We start from the raw sequence: 19,207 nt of genomic DNA, 5'->3' as shown, positions 1-19,207 counted from the left end.
TTGTCTTTCTCTTAGGCCAGCCCCTGTGAGGCTAATTCCTTAAGTCTGACTTTATTTAAAGTTCTTACAAAAAGGAACAGGAAGAGTGTGTGGTAGAGAGCTCACCCACTCACCCATGCGCCTGGCCCCGTGCTGACCTCTAGTGGAGGGTTCCTGCTGGTGATGGAATTGCTGCCCTTCCTGCAGCCTGTGGTCACCGGCGTGCCCGGCCTGGCTCAGGAGGGCATCTCAGGTAGGTGCCGAGGGCTGTTTAGGCCAACATCTCCTGAGCAGTACACGCTTTGGCGAAGGAATTGGTGAGGGGCAGGCACATTTCTTTTACATCTTCAGTAGGTTTCCATATCAGCTCTTGTTTCCTTTGGGAAACAAGACGGGCGCTGCCTTATGCCATGATCTCTGAAAAAGGGAAGTGAAACTTCTTTCTTTCTTTTTCTGATAATGGGGATTGAACTCACGACCCCGTGCTTGCCAGATAGGCACTTATGCTGCTGAGCTAATTTCCCAGGAAATGAAACTTGTGACTTCCAGTTCCTGGTAATGGAAGCCCGAGTCATTCAAACCAATTCTCTGCCAAACACCAGAAATAGTAGGGAAAACAGGAAGCCTGGATAAACCAATGGGTGTCTTACCAAAGCCAGATCAGATGGGAAATGGGAGCCTGGGAGGACGCATGACACAGTTCTGCCTTCAGAACCTTTACTAACCCGAGAAGATGGGAATTTTTATATTTAACAGCTGCAAGGACAGAGAACTCCAAAATATGTACAGAGTAGGAAACCCAAAAGAGTGACTTCTGTGGTGAGCTGGGACTCAATTCACAGGGTCAGTCTATGCACATGGTCCACCATGGTCCTAGGGCTGTGGCCTCTGCAGAAGCTGGGCAAAGGCAGCCCAGCTCCCCTCTAAAGCAAAGGGACTTCCTCAAGGCCACGCGTCATTCTTTCGGACAATTGTTAAGGACCCCAGTTCTCACAGTTCTGTCTCCAAAACCACACAGGGAAAAGGCATTATGAGCACGGGCCAGAACAAGTCTCAGAAATGCATGCAGAGATGATCTCAGGACACTTTGGTTTATATGCTTAGTAGAGGTAAAAGACTAACTCAAACATATCAGTTAGGATGAGGAAATTGAAAGTGTTGTGAGCAGCTTTGAAAAAAATCAAGTAGCAAGGGCTGGGGATTTAGCTCAGCGGCATAAGCGCCTGCCTTGCAAGCAGACAGTTGTGACTTCCATTCCTGGTACTGATAAAAAGCAAAAAGACCAAAAAAAAAAAAAAAAATCAAGTAGCACTTCTAGGGAAAAGGTAATGCAGTAATTCAAACTGAAGGTGTGCGGGTGTGTTTAAGGACAATGGAGACCTCGCTGGGGCAGGGCAGTGGTGTCTGAGGACCAGGGTCGCAGAGGAGCGCTGCAGGCCTGACGTGGGTTACTCACAGTGTGCCCGCTGCTCAGCTGTGCGCCTGGCACAGGAATGGCCACGCGGTTTACGGTGAAACATGCTGGGTGGGGTTTAGTCCCTGAACTAGGAGCTAGGTTATTGACATGCAGGGTGGAGGGCAAACAGGATGGAAAATACAACGGAGAGCAGAAATCCTGTGAGAGAAACCTAACACAGGAGAGTGCTGGCACTTGCCAGGCAGGTTTTCTGGGGTTAGAGGGCAGGGGACAGAGGTGGAGTACGTGGCTGTCTTTGAGTGGAGTACATGGCTGTACCACACACATCATAGTGATCAGCCGTGTCTAAGGCAGAAGCAACCAGGACTGCAACAGGAACTGTCACCTGGGCAACTGAAGTGTAGTGGCGGAGGGCGCATTTTCTGCTCCCGTTAAAAATAAAAGGGCAGGGGCTGGGGATTTAGCATATTGGCATCAGCGCCTGCCTTGCAAGTGTGCCGTCGTGAGTTCGATCCCTGGTACCGATAAAAACGAAAAAGACAAATAAAAAATAAAAGGGCAGACAGTGCCATGTATGGGCAAGGAGTAGATCAAGTTCCCATCACATCCTGAGCATCCACTAAACATACCCCGTCTTTATGGACCCAGCAGATCCACCTTGGGTATCCAAGCGGCAGCAGGTGTCTTTTTTCACCAAAAGATACAGGAAAGATGCTCACAGCAGTGTACTGATCGCCAGTGAAACAAGGAACAACTGCAGGCCTTTGAGATGAATGGACTGTGCCATTTACCTGCGGGAGAAGTGTAGGGAGGGAACATTAACTGCTGTTCCTGCTCAGAGCCAAGGGGATGACCCCCAGGCTTATTACTGGGGAGCAGGGCCCGCTGCAGGGGTACTGGCTGCAGAGTACCCCGCTTTTCTCAGAGGGTGAAGTACAGGCAGAGTGACCAAGGTCAAAGCAATCAGAAGAGAGGGACCTGCAGAGCAGTGGCAACGGGACCTCTGGGAGTGCCGAGGGTGTCGGTGTGGACGCCAAGCCGCTTAGCAGCCATGAGCCCTCAGCAGGTTGTGGTCAGCACTCGGCTTCGTTCCACTGATGAGCATCAGGAAAGCCAGGCCCAAGACGAGGCAGAGGAGAGTGCTGCTGACCGGCCTGCGTGTGGTTACCCTGAATCCGGCTCAACTGTAATTCTGTGTCTACATATTTTACCACAATTAAAGTGTAGAAAGAGGAGTAAAAGCCTTCAAAACACAGACATGGGACCAGTAGACGGAAAGGGATTTGGCTTCGTGAGGGGCATAAACGAGGCTCTGGGGAGCACATACCTGTGCTTCTGCACCGCAGGAGTTTGCTATCAGCCAGCGAAAGCCAGTTTTACCCAGGTCTGTTCTTCCAGGAAGCCCATGTGCTGTGATCCAGGGTGCACAGATGTCCACAGCAGCACTGTCACCACAGCCCAACACCAGGAGCAGCCCACATCCCCGTCCGCATTCAGATAGGCAGGTGGGCTGGCACTGCTCTGTACCTCACCCTGAGAATGGACAGCCACGTTCCGTGGGTCGCTGACGGCTGTAACACAGAGAGTATGCAGGTGTTACTGCCTTTGTACTGTGGATTCTGTACTCTGAACTGCCTCCACAGTTAACGCACAGTTAACGTTCCCTCCCTGCACTTCTCCTGCAGTGTAAATGGCACAGTCCACTCATCTCCCTTTTTCCTGCGTAGGGATTAGATTATAACCCGAGGGACTAAATATGAAGCCAAGATAGTTTTCGTGTGAGCCGAGACCTTTTCTATGCATTGCTTGTGCCAAAACTGACAGCAGGAGAGACATTGTGAGAGTGAGTTCCCATGGTAGGGGGTCCTCAGAAAACCCGGGGCGGGGCATGTAGACCGCCTTCATGGCAGCTGGTGGGGTGCACACCTGTATCCCTGGCAGCTGGGGAGACTGAGGTGGAGGCCACAAGTTCACAGCCAGTCCAGGCAACTTAGCAAGACCCCAAAAATTTCAAAAAGGGGGCCTGGAATAAAAAGGGAGGGGTGAGGACATAGCTTCATGGCAGGGCGCCTGCCTGGCAGGCTCAAGGTTCTGAGTTCAGTTGCTGGTGCCAAAATTGTTTGAGGGGACTGGGAATGTAGCTTTGCGGTAGAGCACTTGGCTAGCATATGGCGAGGCCCTCGGTTCAGTCCCCAGCACCACAGAGAACGGAAAAGAGAGGAAAACCTCACTCCCAGTGAGACACCAGGGGAGCCGGTGCTGGAGTCCTCCGGGGCCCAGAGACAGTCTGCGGGACCCTGTCCCCAGTAGCTGCACTCCCAGCTGGAGGGACGGGGGGAGGGCTGGGCAGTCCCTCCCAGGTGACTTTGACCTGACCCTGTCACTGTGGCCGAGGCTGCCTGTCAGAGAGCGTTCTGAGGAGGAAGGAGCCGCCCCCCAGCCGTGTGCCCCTCATGCTATTCTCGGTTCCCCTTCCTCTGGGTTCATGGGGAGACAGCGTGGGTGCTCCATGTGGGGGGTGAATTCCTGCTGGAAGAGTTCGTGTGTAGGGCTAGTGTGGAGCAGGGAAGCCTTTCTGAACCAGAGGACAGAGCTCAGCTAGGGCAGCGCAGGAGGGCAGCTTCGGGAACAAGTGCCCCTTCTGGGTCCCACCGGGTAGAAAAGAGGCCTTGCCAAACACTGAGATGTTCTGACTGCAAGAAGCTATTGGCATAGCTGAGGCTATGGGCAAGCAAAAGAAAGGACCCGTAAGCCCAAGAAGAGGTGATTGACAGCAGTCACGGATGGTGGTCCAGGACTGATTCTGGCACTTACAGAGGCTGAGACAGGAAGATCTCAAGTTCCAGCCCAGCCTGGACAACTGAGAAATTTAGCAGGACCCTGTGTCAACATAATAAGGGCAGGGATGTAGTTCCGTCCAGCAGCAACCCCCAAAGAAGCGTCAGAGAATTAAACATGAGGGAGGTAAAAGTCAAAGCCGACAAGAAGTGCAGGTTGGTGCCTTTGTAAAACCCTGAGTGTAACACCCTGGCCCTGCCACTGTCCCAAGGAATTGAAAGAAGGTGGAGCAGAGATTGTACGCTGGCGTCTACAGTCACATTCTCCGCAGCAGTCAAGGAGTGGGGCCCACGCCTGTCACGCGCAGACGGACAGATGGACAGACAGAGAAGCCAGCGTGATGCAGAATGTTCCTGCATGGACCTCGAGGGAGCGTGCAGAGCGAGATGAACAGGATACAGGGGGCTGTCTGGAATACACAGTTTACGCTCACCAGGGCCCGGAGGCGGGGAGACCTGTCAGTGGTAGTTTAGTTTCCGTTTGGAAACAGCTGATGGCGAGGCTGGCAGGGAAGTGCAGTTAGCCAGACTGGAGCGAGCATGTGAAAGGGTCAGCCGACCCGGCGTCGTTGTGCACACCTGCAGTCCCAGCGTTTGGGAGGGAGGCAGCGAGATGGAGCAGCCTGGGCTACAAAGTGAGTTTAGGCCAACCTAAACTCCATAGTGAAACCCTGTCTCAAAAGACAAAAAACAAGTTAAAATGACAAATTTTGTGTTGCATGTATTTTACCATAAATTTTAGAAATTGATAATATACTAAAAGCCATTGATTTTAGACTTTAAATAAGTGTATTGTAACTGATGAGGAAAAAGTACAGCTTGCTGGGCATGTTGATGTATTCCTGTCCAGCACTCAGGAGGCTGAGGCAGGAAGATCACCCAGGATCTGAGGCCAGCCTGGGCTGGTATGACCTACATACTGAGACCCTGTCTCACAAAACACAGCACAGGTAAGATTGGGATCTGAAAGATTTGCAAGTCAACAGTAATTTTCTTGCCCTAAATATCCTCCCACCACACTTTGGTTACACTAAGGAAGAGGAAGGAAAGACAGCCTGAAAAGCAGTCAGAGCCCAGCTGCTGCTGTGCAGGCTCAGATGCAGACGCAGCCCCAATATGTGTGAGCTGGGTGCCTTGGACCCGTGCCTCTTCACAGTCGGGAGCTGAGTATGGATAACGCTGCTCACTTAGCCCACAGGTAGCAGAGAAACAGACAGACACAAGTGGAAAAAAGAACCAGAAAAGGGGAAGGAACAGCAGTCAGATTTCTGAACACAGCAATGTAATCAACCCAGCGATGATCTGAACATTAGAGACAAAGACTAAGATGACGGGGTTGGCACACTCCTGTGACCCCACCACTCAGGAAGCTGAGGCAGAAGGTTCGATGCGAGTTTGAGACCAGCCTGGGCTACACAGTGAGTTCAAGGCCAGCCATAGTGTGACCCTGTCTCAAAATTAAATTAAATGGCTAGAGATGTATAGGAAGATACTGCAAGAAACACCAAAAATGGGATCTCAGCAGAAAAGCTGAAAAAGCAAAGTCTCCATCTGTGCAGTTTAAATCTAGTGTCCAGAGTCAAAAAATCCTGAGCGAAGTCTGGCCGTGAGTGCTGCAGAAGAACAGAACTTCCTGTGTGTCCTGAGGGCCTCTGTAGTTTCAAGTTGTAAAAACGGTTGCCGGTTTCAAGTAAAATGAAAGGGATCCTCTGACCCAGTGAAGCAGCCACAGAAGCGCCCAGGTCATTTGTGCGTTGTCACCGCTGATCTCTGGACAAGTATGTTTGTCACATCAGCATTCTGAAGGTAGGCTGAGCTGTGTAAAGCCATCAGCAGTCTCAGCACCTCTCAGTGTGTCTGTGGCCTGGTGTCGGCTGAGGGCCTGGCCGGGGGGGTCAGGGGGAGGCATCACCACTCCCGTCCTGCGTGAGCAGCTCACCAGTAATCACATATGTTTCGCTTTCATGATTGGATTCCTGGTTTTTAAAAAATCTGTTACCATTAAGTGGGTGTGGCCAACTATTTGGTTTTTAAAGAGATTTGAAGGAAAAAGAGAAACTGTCACCTTCAAGACAGAGCATGTTTGTCTTGTTCAGGGTACAAAAGGTAGGTGTCCATGCTGCACCGGGACAGGGTGATCAGCGATGGCCAGAGGAGATGGCAGGGTGGCTCAGGGAAGTCTTTGAAGGGCTGCAGGCGGGCGTGTTGCGGAGTCAGACCGCAGTGGAGGTGGGGGTGTTGGCGTTTGGAGGTGATTGGCTGAGGCTTGAATGATTGCTTGCAAGGACCCAGAAAAGTGCCAAGCACACAGAAAAGGCTCAGCCATTGATGGGTCTGGTGCTGTTGTCCCCATGCCAAGCTGCGGCCTTCTTGAGCATGTGGTTACACAGTAGGCTTGTTTAATTCACTCGGTACCTTGAGCTGGGTGATCAAGGACCCCCAGGCCCCGTGCCACCACTCTGCTCCTTGGCAGCAGCCCACTTCTAAAGGCCATCTCCACGTCAGGAGTGAGGAGAGGCCGGGAGAGTGCAGCAGCACAGTGCCAGCCTGCAGGTGCAAGACCCTGGGTTCCATAGTCAGTACCCACCCATCCCCCCAAAAACCAGACACATATCTGGGGGACAAGGGGGCCATCAGCTGGCCTCTGGCTGTGTACACTGTGAGTCAGCATGTACCCAGGTCAGCAGTACCCTCGCGAGTCAGATCTGTAGGCTCATCATTTCAGCAATGGGCTGATTTAGGCTTTCAGCGACGCTGGGAAGGTCAGTACAGAATGAAGGCGTGTGGGAGAAGTGACTGTAATCCCCTGCTGTGGGCTGCTCCTGAGCTCAGCCCGGCACTGGAGGAGTCAGGGTTGGTGGTCCTCACCGTGGCGTCTGCGTTGTTTCCCCGCCGCTCACTTGGTGCCTTGCCTGTGGGTTGGTTTTCCTGCCTATGGTGCCGTGTCAGGCACAGCAGGCAGCAGGGCAGAGGAACGCTGGACATCCCCACCGACCACAGACCGTGTCCACTCAGGAAACACGGACATGGCGGGAACTCCTGGCATGCTCTGCCCCCTCTGAGCCTGCGTGTATGCCGCCCGGGCCACTCCTGCTGCAAATGTGGCCTGCTGCTGGATAATGCCCTCTCACCCCAGCTCACCTCCTGCCCCTGTTGTGTTTCAGCAGTCGTCCACTCCTGGCACGAGCGTGTTTGGGTCCGGAAACACTGCAAGGGGCGGAGGTTTCTTCAGTGGCCTTGGAGGGAAACCCAGCCAGGATGCGGCCAACAAAAACCCATTCGGCTCCACCAGTGGGGGCTTCGGATCAACAGCCACTCCAAGTAAGTGGCAAGAGTTTTCCCAGTCCCTCCGTCCCGAGTGCCAGGGTCTTCGTGACACTTTCCAAGCTTCGGGGTCTAGACACAGTGGCAGTGGCTCTTTTTCAGGCCTCTGCGAGGTCCCCTGTGATCACGGAGAGCGCGGGTCGCACTGGCTCTCCCAGCCCCTCCCGAGCCCCCACCGCCCTGTTTCTCAGTGTACGGTGACTCCCAGTGGACCGGAGCAGCGGGGTCTGAATTTCCTATGAGAGCCAGCTACGCAGATCAGAGGCCCTCATGTTTCTCTCCTTGCTAGTGGTCTTTTCCTCGCATCTGAGCTGTTCTGTGAGATCGCATCCCCAGCTCGGTTTTGAGATTTTTTGTCAGGTGAGCAGCTCGTGATTGGAAACAGGAGAAGTCGCCCATCACCTTCCTCTCCGTTCCTCCAGTGCATGCGCTCCACCCTCGGAGCCTCTCACTGGCAGTGCTGCGGGAGATGCAGCCACGCCGTGAGCTGGCGTCCCCTCGTCATGGCAGGGTCCCCCAGGAGCAAGGCCTCTGGAGTTAAAAGGGTTTTCTATCCTCATTTGCTCTTCTGGATGCATAGGTCAAGAACTGGTTGTTTTAGTGTCCCTGTCCCCGCTCCTCCCCCCATAAGACGTAAGATTGCATATTGAGGGTACACACCTCTCAGCTCCTGCAGCCACAGATCAGGAACCTGGGTTCCCGTGCTCCCCGCCTGCCCACAGCAGTTAGAGCTGTGGGAACGAGGCATCTGAGAAATCAGGTCTAACGTTTTCCAAGAACTTTCCATGGCTGAACTCAGAAACAGAATCTTGATAGGTAAAACATAAGGAGGTTCATACAGAAACAGGGCTCTGTAAGCCTGAGGCCCGAGGGAGTTTTCTAGCTGTCCCGTAGCACAGCAGGCCTCAGGAGGTTCCTACTCTGCCATGGCCCTCCACGTCAGAGCCGGAAGTGGCAGATCTAGGATTCAGCTGGATGAGCTGATTCCAGCCAGTGTGTGTGGCACAGAGCAAGCACTTGATAACATACTGGTTAGAAGTGGAGCTGCCATTACCTCGGGTACTGTCTGTGGGGCTTGCTGTGGGCCAATCCACCTCTGCTGCCCAGCGCTGCCCTGTCAAGGTGGCCTTTTCCCCAGGCTGGCTGCACCTGGCCCGAACTGTCTCCCACGGCCCAAACATGACTGAGGCTGCAGTATGAGTTGCGAGGACACGTCTAGCCTGTGCTCCTCCCGTCCCAGGAGGGCCATGCACCTACTGGCCCATACTGTTTCCGATCCTTGTCGTGTGCCTGTCCGGTTTTCTGTTCCGCATTGGGTGGAACCCCGCAGGGCCTTGCGTCTCCTAGAGAAGCCAGTGCTCTACCACTGAGCCGCGTCCTTGGGCCTTCTCTGTTTTCTGGTTTGAGGTGCAGTCTCACTAGGTTGCCAGGCTGGCTTCAAACTTGGAGTCCTTCTGCCTCAGCCTTCTGAGTAGCAGTGATTTTAGGCGTGTGCACCACTGTGGGCACTTGCACCTCTGGGTTATGAATTCGAAGCTGGCCACCTGCGGGCCATCTCCAAAGTGTTGGCTGTCCATTGAAAGCCAACAGTTTACATTTGTGCATAGGGAAAGAGTAAGTGAACTCAAAGGATGCCAGCTTCCCATTATTTCATTTTAAGATAGTGAAAGACCACGACTCTCAGCCGAGGGCCAAGCACAGGTCAGGGAAAGGAATGATGCAGGAGGGGCCTGGGGGAAGTCAGGGCGGGGCGTGGTCCTCACCCTCGTACCTGGTGCCACTGTAGTCCCAGGTGGCAGCTGTTTCTCCTCGAGTGGCCGTAGCACTCGTGCATGTGAACACTGCTTCTCCCTCCTCCTTCCATCCTCTTCCTCCTCCTCCCCTCTCCAACCCACTGGGCACTGCACACTCCCTGCCTGTCAGGAGACCAGGATGGTAGGGAGACCATCCCAAATCATAGCTTCTAAGCTGCTTTTATTTCAGCCCTGCCCCTGTTCAGCACCCTCTGGGAGCATCTCACCCATTTAGCGTCCCATCTGGTCCTGGGTCCCCTCCCCAGCCTGTTCCTGATGCTTGGCAGCTTATTAGGTGCTGTCCTCTCCCTCTACACCCATTTCCCAACCTCCCTTGCAGGGATGGGTGAAGGCTGCACCTCTGCCTGAGCCTGGGCTGGCCCTGGGAGAGCTCTGCCTCTGAAAATCCCACAGCCCATGGTTTCACTGCTTCCCCGAGCATCAGCCAGAGGAAGCTGACCTTGACCAGTCGCTGGCTGTGTACAGCTACTTAGTAACGTGGACCAACTGCTTCTTGCAAGAGAGGCTGTCCCCATGTCCAAGAGGGAGTGTGGGCTACAAAGGTCATGGGGCTGCCAGGCACCCTCACCAGAATTGAGTCAGGGTCACCTCCTGAGCCCTGACTCTCCCAGCCTGGTCTCACAGAACACTCCTTGCAGGTGGAAGTCCCAGCACAGGTAGGAAACCGGCAGTTTCCTTGGTGATAGTTATGACACAGGCTGCCTGGTCCTGATGCCACCTGAATTGGCCTGAGAAGTCCAGTTTGCCATGACCATGACTGTTACAGCTTTGTGCCTAGATGTCCCCCAGAGCCTCATGCAATCACAGGTGGGGCTTCAGAGATGGCTGGATCCAGAGCGTGTGATTTATTCATGGTGCAATGCTGGGATAAAGGGTGGGTAATGACCAGATCAGTCCATGGTCTAATCCTGGTGGCCTGGATGCAGTGTAAGGGACAGAAGAAGACTGGTCATATCCCTTGCTTGCGTTGCTACCTTCTGCCTGCCATGAACTGTTTCTCCTCTGTATTGCCACCCCTCCTTGGACCAAGCCGATTGTAGACTGAAACCTCACAAGCTGTGAGCTAAGGAAATCTTTCTCCCTTTAACCTTGGGAGCTGGGTGTTTTGTCTCAGCAACGAGAAAACAGTAACTGAGACACTGACCACAGCACCCTCACTGTGAGGTGATGCACAGGTGAGAGCTATGGGCACCATTGCTGGAGTCAGCATGTTCTGCCCCACAAGCCCCACTGCTAGGGTTTCTAGCTCCGTCAGCCCCAGAGGCTGCTGAGACAGACACTCAGCCCCAGTGGTACTGACACAGCATCCTTGGGGCTGTCACCCAGAAGGCCCACTGCCTCCCTACTACGTCCTTTCTCCTCAAGAACCTGAAAGACACATTTGTGCCAGAGTCGAGGCGGCCACACGGCAGCCACCTTTCAGGCCAGCCAGGCTCTCCATGGCTGTCTGTAGAATAGTGTCGTGGAGAGTCCCTAGTCCAGTGACCTCAGGCCTGCAGAAAGACAGAAGCCAGGGTCTGATGCTATCAGCATCAGGCTTGACCTCCCTCGTGTGTGTCTGAGACCGAGTCAGCCCCGATGACGGGAACAGTGGCAAGCCCAAAGCAGACGCCAGTTTTACTGGACGTGTCACCCATGGGTCAGGCTGTGCACATGCAGTCTTTCCTTGCTGCTGGGTCTCTCACAGTAAAAGGGACTTCCGTGCTGTCGAGGTGCTCGCCCCTGCTGTTTGTAAGGGCTGCTGTTTGGAGCCCCTGGTAATGAAATGGCAAGCAGGCCGCACCCCATGCAGGCTCTCCGCCAGCAGCAGGGAGTGACCTCGGGGTCCTTGCAACATGGAGAGGACTCAGTTTCCTGTGGCCAAGCTGCTGTGTTCCACACTGAACATGGCCTCGGCGTGGCAGGAGGAGGAGGCGCTGAAGGAAGCCTCCAGGCCTGGTGCCACAGCCTCCACCTCTGAAGAGCCACCCTGTACTCCTCGGCTCCCTGTGGCCACCCAGCAGCTGCACCGCACACATGCTGGCCCAAGGTCACACAGCCGTGAGGTCCCCGGCTCAGATCAGACTGCAGGGCTCAGCTCTATTCTACCGCAGTGTGCTCGGAGACCTCTCAATACAACGTGTTCGTTTTTCCTTCTTTTGTCTCTAATTACATGAAACTGTCTTCCTGGGGACATGTAGTTTGTGTATTAACCTTGATTGGCAGCTGGTCTGGCTGGAGAGATGCCTGGGTTAGGAAGGCACACATCTGGCTGAGTGACTTTGGGGTCTACACCTGACCCCAAACACCCCTCTGCACCTCGTTCCCTGCCCTTGCATGATGGCGCCATGAGGTGAACTATGTTCCTCCTCCACGAGGCCTCCCGCAACTGGATCCCCCGTCCGCCATGGCTGCAGCTGGAGGACCCTTTCTCCTTGGTTGTCCCCACAGTAGGAAGGTTTGATACCTCTGTAGTGTTCACTCAGTAAACCTGTCCTACAATTTGAAAATTCTTTCTTCTAGCTGTGAAGAGAAATAAGCAGCACCACAGCGTGATTCCCTACGCTCACCTTCCTGTGCTCACAGCACCGGAGCGTCTCTCCTGTCGCACTGAGTCCCTGCCACCTTTACCTGTCCCCACCTGCTGTCCACTGTCCTGCTCAGCCTCCTTAGCCAGGCCTCCCTCATCAGGGCCTGGTGTGATGAGACTGGCAGCTGGAGGGATGGCAGCACCAGGGTACAAGGGCTGGGGAGGGGCTGGTCACCCACAGACATTTGCACTCCACCCTTGGCCTCCACTGCCTGTGCGCAGCTGTCCAGTGTAGGCCGTCTCTCTGGGCTGCCACTGCATTTCAGGGTGGCATAGAGCCCCGCTGGGGAACTGCGGGTTACTCCTGGCCTAGAGGCACTGGGGTGCGGGCTGCTGCTAGATTATCTCCATGGCTTTGGTGTTTGCACACTGTCTGAGCAGGCTGGTGTTTCCTGCAGCAGACAAAGGGACTCATGCTGGGGTCCCCTGGTTTCCTTTATCGCTTTGGTTTGTGGAGTGCACTGGGTGCCACCTGAGAGGTGGGGGTTTCCCGGTCCTCCTGGAGGAGGAGGTCGGAAGGAAGGCCTCGCTGGCCTCGGGAACCATGCGATCAAAGCCATGGTGGTTGTCTGGTGGCTGTCGGGTCTTTACATTACTGAGGAAAAAGAAACACAGGCTGCCCCCCGTCGGTCTCCCCAACCCGCGTACCCACTGTCCTGGCCACTCCCTGCAGTGGGGTTGGAGGCCGTGCTGCCAAGGCACTACATCTTCACACTCTGCGCTGGCTGCCTCGGTGTCCTGAGCAGAGCCGAAACATTTCCCTTCCGTGGTGTCTGTGCTCAGAGTGAATGGGTGCAGGAAGTAAGAATGCACCCTCTCCTGGCACCTCAACATGTCTCTCCACCATCTCACTCCCCTCAGGACAGGGGAACCGGAGCTCTGCAACGCTGTTCTGCATGGCCCCCACGGCCACTGGGTTTGCCGGGCGCCATGCTGCTCTTCAGGCACTGAGAAAGAAGGTCCTCTCCTCCGGGGTCTGAGCACCCCAGAGCCGCGGGGTGGCCTCTGCCCTTCTGTGCCCGTGGACTCTGGCTTGGGCATCTGCAGGTCCCAGGCCACTGCAGGTCCCAGGCCACCACTGCTCCCAGCTCTCGCGGCCTGCGGGAGTGGCTGTGAGGGGGTGGTTCTCATGTCTCCCTTGCGCATGTGGTCTTGTCCCCCCAGATACCTCCAACCTGTTTGGGAACAGTGGGGCCAAGACCTTCGGAGGGTTCTCTAGCTCGTCCTTCGGGGAGCAGAAGACGGCCGGCACTTTCAGCTCTGGAGGAGGGAGTGTGGCGTCACAAGGCTTCGGGTTTTCTGCGCCAAATAAAGCAGGTACCCACGCTGTTACCCATGGCCGTTGCTGTGCGCTGCTTATGCATGGCCCTCTGGGAGGGGGCAGCCGAGCCAGGACGCTGGGCTGGGAGGGGTTGCGCTGGCTTCCAGTGTACCATCAGGCTTATTGAGGCAGCTGCTACATTCCCAGCACTTGGCCAGATCCTCCCAGAGGCTGCAAAGAGCACGGAGCTTAAAACAAACCTGAGACAGTGTCACCTCCTCAGGGAGGATCCACGCTCAGGGAGTAACTGTAGAGCAACCAGTGGCAGAGACCAAACCGACCCAGCCACGAGCCCAGCCTGGGCCACAGGGTCGGTGAGCACCCGTGTACCCGTTAGTTTCTCATCTCCATGTCATTTTGGCCCCTGTTCCACATGCTTTTTGGGGGAGACTTCTGAACATAGTGTATGTGTACCTGTGGGTGTGGGTAGCTCAGTTAATGTGCACACTTCAACAACTGCATTTTATCCTAGTGGATTTGGGATTGGTTGGTTGGTTGGTTTGAGACAGGCTCTTACCATGCATTTCAGGCTGGCTTTGAACTCACTCTGTAGCCCAGGCTGGCCTCAGACCTCAGGGGATCATCCTGTCTCAGCCTCCTGAGTGCTAGGATGACAGGCAGGCGCCACCACCCCCTGTCCCCAGTGTCACATTTTAAGGGTTGCATGTGTAAGGGGTACGCTTCTCTGCAGTCTGACTCTCGAGAACAGTCTGCTTAGATCCGAGAGCCGTTCTCCATTCTGGGCTGCCTGCTCCTGTGCCCAGCCCGTGGCAGGTCTACACTGGCCCCTGGGGGCATTGCATGCTGAGACCTGAGGGGCAGAGGTACTGTTTGCTCAAGCCCGCCCTGGGTGAGCAGGGTGCTTGGTGGGTGCCTCTGACCCAGAGGAGCACAGCAGCTCCGCGAACCAGCAGCACCCTGGCTACTGCAGGCACCAGGCTTCACTGCAGACTGTGCCTGGCAGCTTGGTCTAAGGGTGCCAGGCCTTGGTTCTCCAGCCTCCATCTTAAAATGGCTCAAAACAGACATTGAAGGCCTCTGCACACACGTACTCCATGGTTTAAAAATTAAGGGGCCACAGGCTTTTAGCCCTAGTTAAAAAGCCAAGTGTGAACATTAGACTGCGAAGCTGTGGCTAGCAGCCATCCAGACCCCACAAGTGTTTTCCTTGCCCCTCTGTCCTTCTCATGTACGGTTCCTTGTCCTTTCCACTCAGAGAAAGTCTGTCTTCCCACCTCGGGGAATGTTCTTCCTATGTGACACAGGCCAGGAGACTGAGAGCCCTGACAGAAAGAGCTGCCTTTCAGGCGTGTGGGACGGGAGGAACGTCCCCAAGGCTGGGCCAGGTCCTCCCTTCAGAAAAGAACACTGCCGGAGAGGACAGGGAGAGTGCAGGGCAAGTCGAGGCACACAGCAGGCCCCTGGGCCTACACCCCTGCTCCTTCCAGTGCTGTGGGAGGAGGCGGGCAGGGACGGGGAGCCCAGGGGTGGCCTAGGGGCCACACACTCTGCTCCTTCTCCGCTCCGCTCCCCTAGCGGGTGACTGAAATGAGGCGAGCCTGAGGCGGAGCTAGCAGGAGCTGCTGCACAGGACCGAGTGAGCCAGCAGAACTGTTAGCGTTGGTTGGGTGGAAGCTCCGGCAGGCTGAGGCGGGGCATTGCAGCACGTTCAAGGCCAGCCTGGGCTTGCTAAGACCCTGTCCCAGAAAACCCAAGCAGTTATCACTGGTGACTAAGTAAGTTTCTATTTCTTCTGCAGAAGAAAAGTCATAAAAATCAGCTAATCAAACCAAACTCTTCCTTGAATTAGCACCAGGGGCCTGCCCCAAGCCTGAGCACATGTGTGATTTGGGGCTTGTGCCTTGCGCCATCCCACTCTTGCTCAGTTTGTGCTCCATGTCACCACGCCTTCTCCGTTTTCCCTGCTTCCACCCAGAACCCCGAATACCGCTGGTGCCAGCGCGAGATCAGACGCTGCCTCTCTTGGAAGAGGGCGTAATGGGAGCTGCACTCCCTGTTCAATAATTCACGTCCAGGGCTTTTAGCACTTTCTTTCCAGCCTCTTGTAGTCGTGACGCCCAGCTCTGTTACCACGGCTTGGAATTTCACTTACACTGTTAGAGGGCAGCACCTAGCCCAGCCTGGGCCTCAGGTGTGCAGGCACTGGCCGTGCAGAGTGCACAGTGGCTGGTGCAGATGAGTGCCCATTCCGGGCAGAGCCTGGCGTGGCGGCCTGGAAGGCCTGTGGCACAAAGGTGGAACGCAGAGAGGCCCCATTTCCAGAAAAGGAGAGGTTGGGGTCACTGCCTCCTCTGGCCGATTCTGTCCTCAGGGTCACTAGGCCACTGTGACACCCTTCAGCTGTGGTTCACAGCCAGCACTCCCCTTAAGGAGTGCTCCCCACGCTGCAGGGTGGCCTGTGCATCTTGGTCCTGTGCACACCCACCTGAGGGTGAGGGGCAGAGGTCCAAGAAGTCTCCAAAGGACCCAGGCGGCCTCCAGGAGGACAGGGCAGCTCCAGAGCACCCTGAGGCCACATGCAGCAGGCCTGGCTCCTTCATGGGTGGCAGAGGCCAAAGCTTCGGCAGCTCTGGCCTCCTTGCCAGCCATCCCTGGGCTGCTGGCACTCATCCACAGCCCTGCTCTGCAGGAGCGGTCAGCGCGCTGCTGACCAAGGAGGGAGGCTGCCTGTGCATCTCGCCGGCCTCTGTGACCCAGGTCTCGGTCTCCCCAAGAGTGGCTCAGAGCCTGAGTTTTATTGCTCGGCTTTGCTCAAAGCGTGAAGCCTGGCCACTCGGGGACAGATAGCTGGGGCTGCTGAGCACGACTTCCTGGTGGGAGCCCCAGGCCCCTCTGGTGCTTTGGGGGAGGTAGCCTGGTTTGGGGTCGGTTTTTGTCAGTGTGCAGCCCTGGTGAGTCCCTAACGTTCTTCTCCCTTCTCTCCCTCCTCCTCCGACTTGGGTTTTCACTGCTCGATGTCTTTCTCCTCTCTCCCCCCACCCATTTCTGTTTGCTTGCCTCTGTTTTGCTCAGGTGGCTTCGGTGCTGCTCCAGTGTTTGGCAGCCCTCCTACTTTTGGGGGATCCCCTGGGTTTGGAGGGGTGCCAGCATTCGGTTCAGCCCCAGCCTTTACAAGCCCTCTGGGCTCGACGGGAGGCAAAGTGTTCGGAGAGGGCACCGCAGCCGCCAGCGCGGGAGGATTCGGGTAAGCACCCGGGGCGGGGGACAGGGCCCCCAACTCCCCAAGCAGGCCACCGTGTCCCTCCTCCTCCACTATGGCATAGTGTCAGTGCCCCGTGCCCAGTCTGGCCAAGCGAAGACAGAGTCCCCGTGGAGCAGGAACCTCAGTGCAGTGGCCTTGTTCAGGGACGGGCTGGCGGCTGTGCTGGGCAGAGCTCGGCTGGATGCGAGTTAGCCATTTATTAGCTAGTCAGTCCCTTAGTTAGCTGAAATGGGCTATTTTCCTTACTACCAGAATAGTGTCTGCCTGGGTGGCCCTCCATCCGCACAGACCCTGAGCACCACCAGCAGTGCCCCTGCAGGACACAGGGAGCCAGCCTGGCCATGCTGTGTGTGGCAGACTCCTGGCCTCGTCAGATGCACCACACAGGCCTGTATATAGTCCCAGCCATTCGGGAGGCTGAGACGGGCGAAGCTCTTAAACCCAGAACTTTGAGGCCAGCATGAGCAACACAGAAAGACCCAGGATCCAGAGAGGACCTCCAGATAGACACAAATGAGAATGCTGAGCGCTGGGCCGGCGCTGACGGTCGATCAGTGGCGGTGGAGATAGCAGGAAGTGCAGTCTTGGGGGACAGAGCTCAGGCCTGGCCAGCCGGTGCCCATGCGCATCCTCTCAGGTCCTCCCAAGCCCTGGTGGCGGTCTGCCAGGACCAGGCTCTGTTCCTTCTGGCCCCTTAAATCGAGAGCGTCGTGCTGTGCACGCTGATGGCAACAGGCAAAGGCCTGCAGACTGCAGACCACGCGGCCACCTAAGCCCAGTCCCTCTCACTGGAACCAGGTTCGGGAGCGGCAGCAGCACCACATCCTTCGGCACCCTTGCCAGTCAGAACGCACCCACTTTTGGGTCGCTGTCACAGCAGAGCTCCGGCTTCGGGACCCAGAGCAGCGGGTTCTCTGGTTTCGGGTCCAACACAGGAGGTAGGTGGCTGCGCATGCTCGGCAACCCCTGCCTGTGCCCGGTGGGAGCCAGCACCCCAGAGGCTCGGCTGCTGCCTAGCAGCTGGCTGTCCCAGAACTGGGTAAAGCGTTCTTGGGTTTTAATGAGACCCCAACACCGTACCACTTCTTAGCAAATGCAGAAATGACCAGCAGCCTTTCCTTGGGGTGTTCTTGGTGTCTGGGCTGTACGCGCACACACCCCCGCAGCACCAAGATGCGTAGCGCTCTGCCGCTCCCGGGCCACAAGCGCAGGCCCTGACAGGTGCTCAAGGCAAACAGAGAGGGCTCTGGGGATCCCCACCCGGGCCTTGTTTCTCTGGCCCTCGGAAGGGGGAAGCAGATTTCCCAGTGAAGAACCCCAGGCTTCTGCCGCAGCCAGGGTGGGAGCACTGAGCCCCAGGATGGTGCAGAGGATCAACTCCCACCCCAGGCAGGGTAGAGCGGGAGGTCCTGGCCAAAGCCGACCAGGCGCCCCTTAATTGCTGCTTCCCTTGTGTTTTCAGCGTTCAGCTTTGGAGCCTCTAACTCGTGAGTAGTCGCCCGCCCCATCCCCCCCAGTCTGACCCTGACACGAAGGCCTACGTGGCTCTGACTCCTGGCTGCGCACTGCGTTGCACTCAATCAGGCCCTTCATCCCCGTTTCCCCAGCTACAGGAGTCTATCCTGGTGGCTCTGCAGCAGCTGTCGGGTTTGGGGGCACAGGAGGTGCCAGGCCACGTCGCAAGGGCTCTTGCTTGTCTCCCCCAGCGACTCCCACCACCCAGCCTCCATAGTCTCCAGTCCAGGGTCCCCAGCCCCCCAGATCGCTGCAGGCACTCACGGGCTCTGCCTTCCCCGCAGATCTGTGCAGGGCTTTGGCGGCTGGAGAAGCTGAGCCACTGTCAGGGTTCCCTGTGTCTGGACCGCCAGCTGCGCCCGCCGACCTCTCACCTGTGGACACAGGAGTGGGTGTCAGTGGACTTTGTCACCAGAGCACACCCCTAGGAGGAAGATGCAGAGACCGAAGTAGAGATGCCTGGCCCGTGTTCTGGCCTGTCCCACCTCGGGTTTCGGGCGGGTTCCCTGCTATTAAACCGTCAGCCTCTTCCCGTTCCCATCGTCTGTGGGTTTGTTCATGCCAGGAGAGAGGCACCCTATCCTGTGCTGGGGACCCAGTAAGACCCCGTGGAGGCTGTTGACCTGCCTCTTGTCTCCTCACGACCTTAGCCCTCCAGGGGCCACTCCACTGTGGGCAAGACCTCGACAGCTCACGGTGTCGGGTGTGGTCACAGTGCATTAGGTGCCCACGGTCGCTGTGGCTCTTGTGCGGTGTCCCATGGCCCAGGAGGAGGTGGCAGTGCCAAGACACAGTCCATAGCCACGAGTGTCAGTAGTCCCGGGACCCTGCTGTGCGGACTCCACTGACAGCGGGTTATTAAAATCCTCCTTCCTTCAGCTCTGGACTTTTATTGCTGGGCCCCTGGGGCCCGGAAGCCGCTGCAGACGGTGGGAGGTGCGCTTCCGTTACCACTCGCCCGGAGCACGGCTGTGCTGTGGCCTGGGCCATTCCTGGGGAGGCTGGCAGAAGGTCTGGGACGTGGAGATTTCCTGCGGGGAAGCTGTGCGTTTCCTCCTCTTTGATAGGCATTGGACACGTGGCCGAGGTCAGTCCAGTGGCAGTGTGGCTGGCTTGGAGGCCAGGGGCACCATGTGGCTCCCTGTGCCACAGCCTGCCTGGGGACCTTGCAAAGCCTGGACCTGGCACCGCCTTCCCTTGCTCACCAG

General features: G+C 56.4%; 1 protein-coding gene across 2 annotated transcripts in view; it reads left to right on the top strand.

Moving 5' to 3' along the window:
* The window catches only part of Nup214 (nucleoporin 214), a 72,741-nt gene extending 53,864 nt beyond the window's left edge, over positions 1–18,877 (top strand). Inside the window, exons 31-36 of one of the 2 annotated variants that reach the window (XM_063244204.1) lie at positions 7,401–7,554; positions 13,105–13,257; positions 16,295–16,466; positions 17,283–17,422; positions 17,947–17,971; positions 18,284–18,877. In XM_063244204.1, coding sequence (XP_063100274.1) covers positions 7,401–7,554; positions 13,105–13,257; positions 16,295–16,466; positions 17,283–17,422; positions 17,947–17,971; positions 18,284–18,317 — 678 coding nt within the window. In that variant the 3' untranslated portion in view covers positions 18,318–18,877. Of the gene's footprint in view, positions 1–7,397; positions 7,555–13,104; positions 13,258–16,294; positions 16,467–17,282; positions 17,423–17,946; positions 17,972–18,283 lie in introns of both variants that reach the window. The other variant, XM_063244203.1, reaches the window with a different exon arrangement.
* The last annotated feature ends 330 nt before the right edge of the window (positions 18,878–19,207 follow it).

Source organism: Cavia porcellus, unplaced genomic scaffold (genome assembly GCF_034190915.1).
Source record: "Cavia porcellus strain 051 isolate PalLab524CR breed Dunkin Hartley unplaced genomic scaffold, mCavPor4.1 scaffold_49, whole genome shotgun sequence".
Lineage (NCBI taxonomy): Eukaryota > Metazoa > Chordata > Mammalia > Rodentia > Caviidae > Cavia > Cavia porcellus.
Note: the sequence above shows the minus strand (reverse complement) of the source record. Positions and strands in the feature narration are given on the sequence as shown.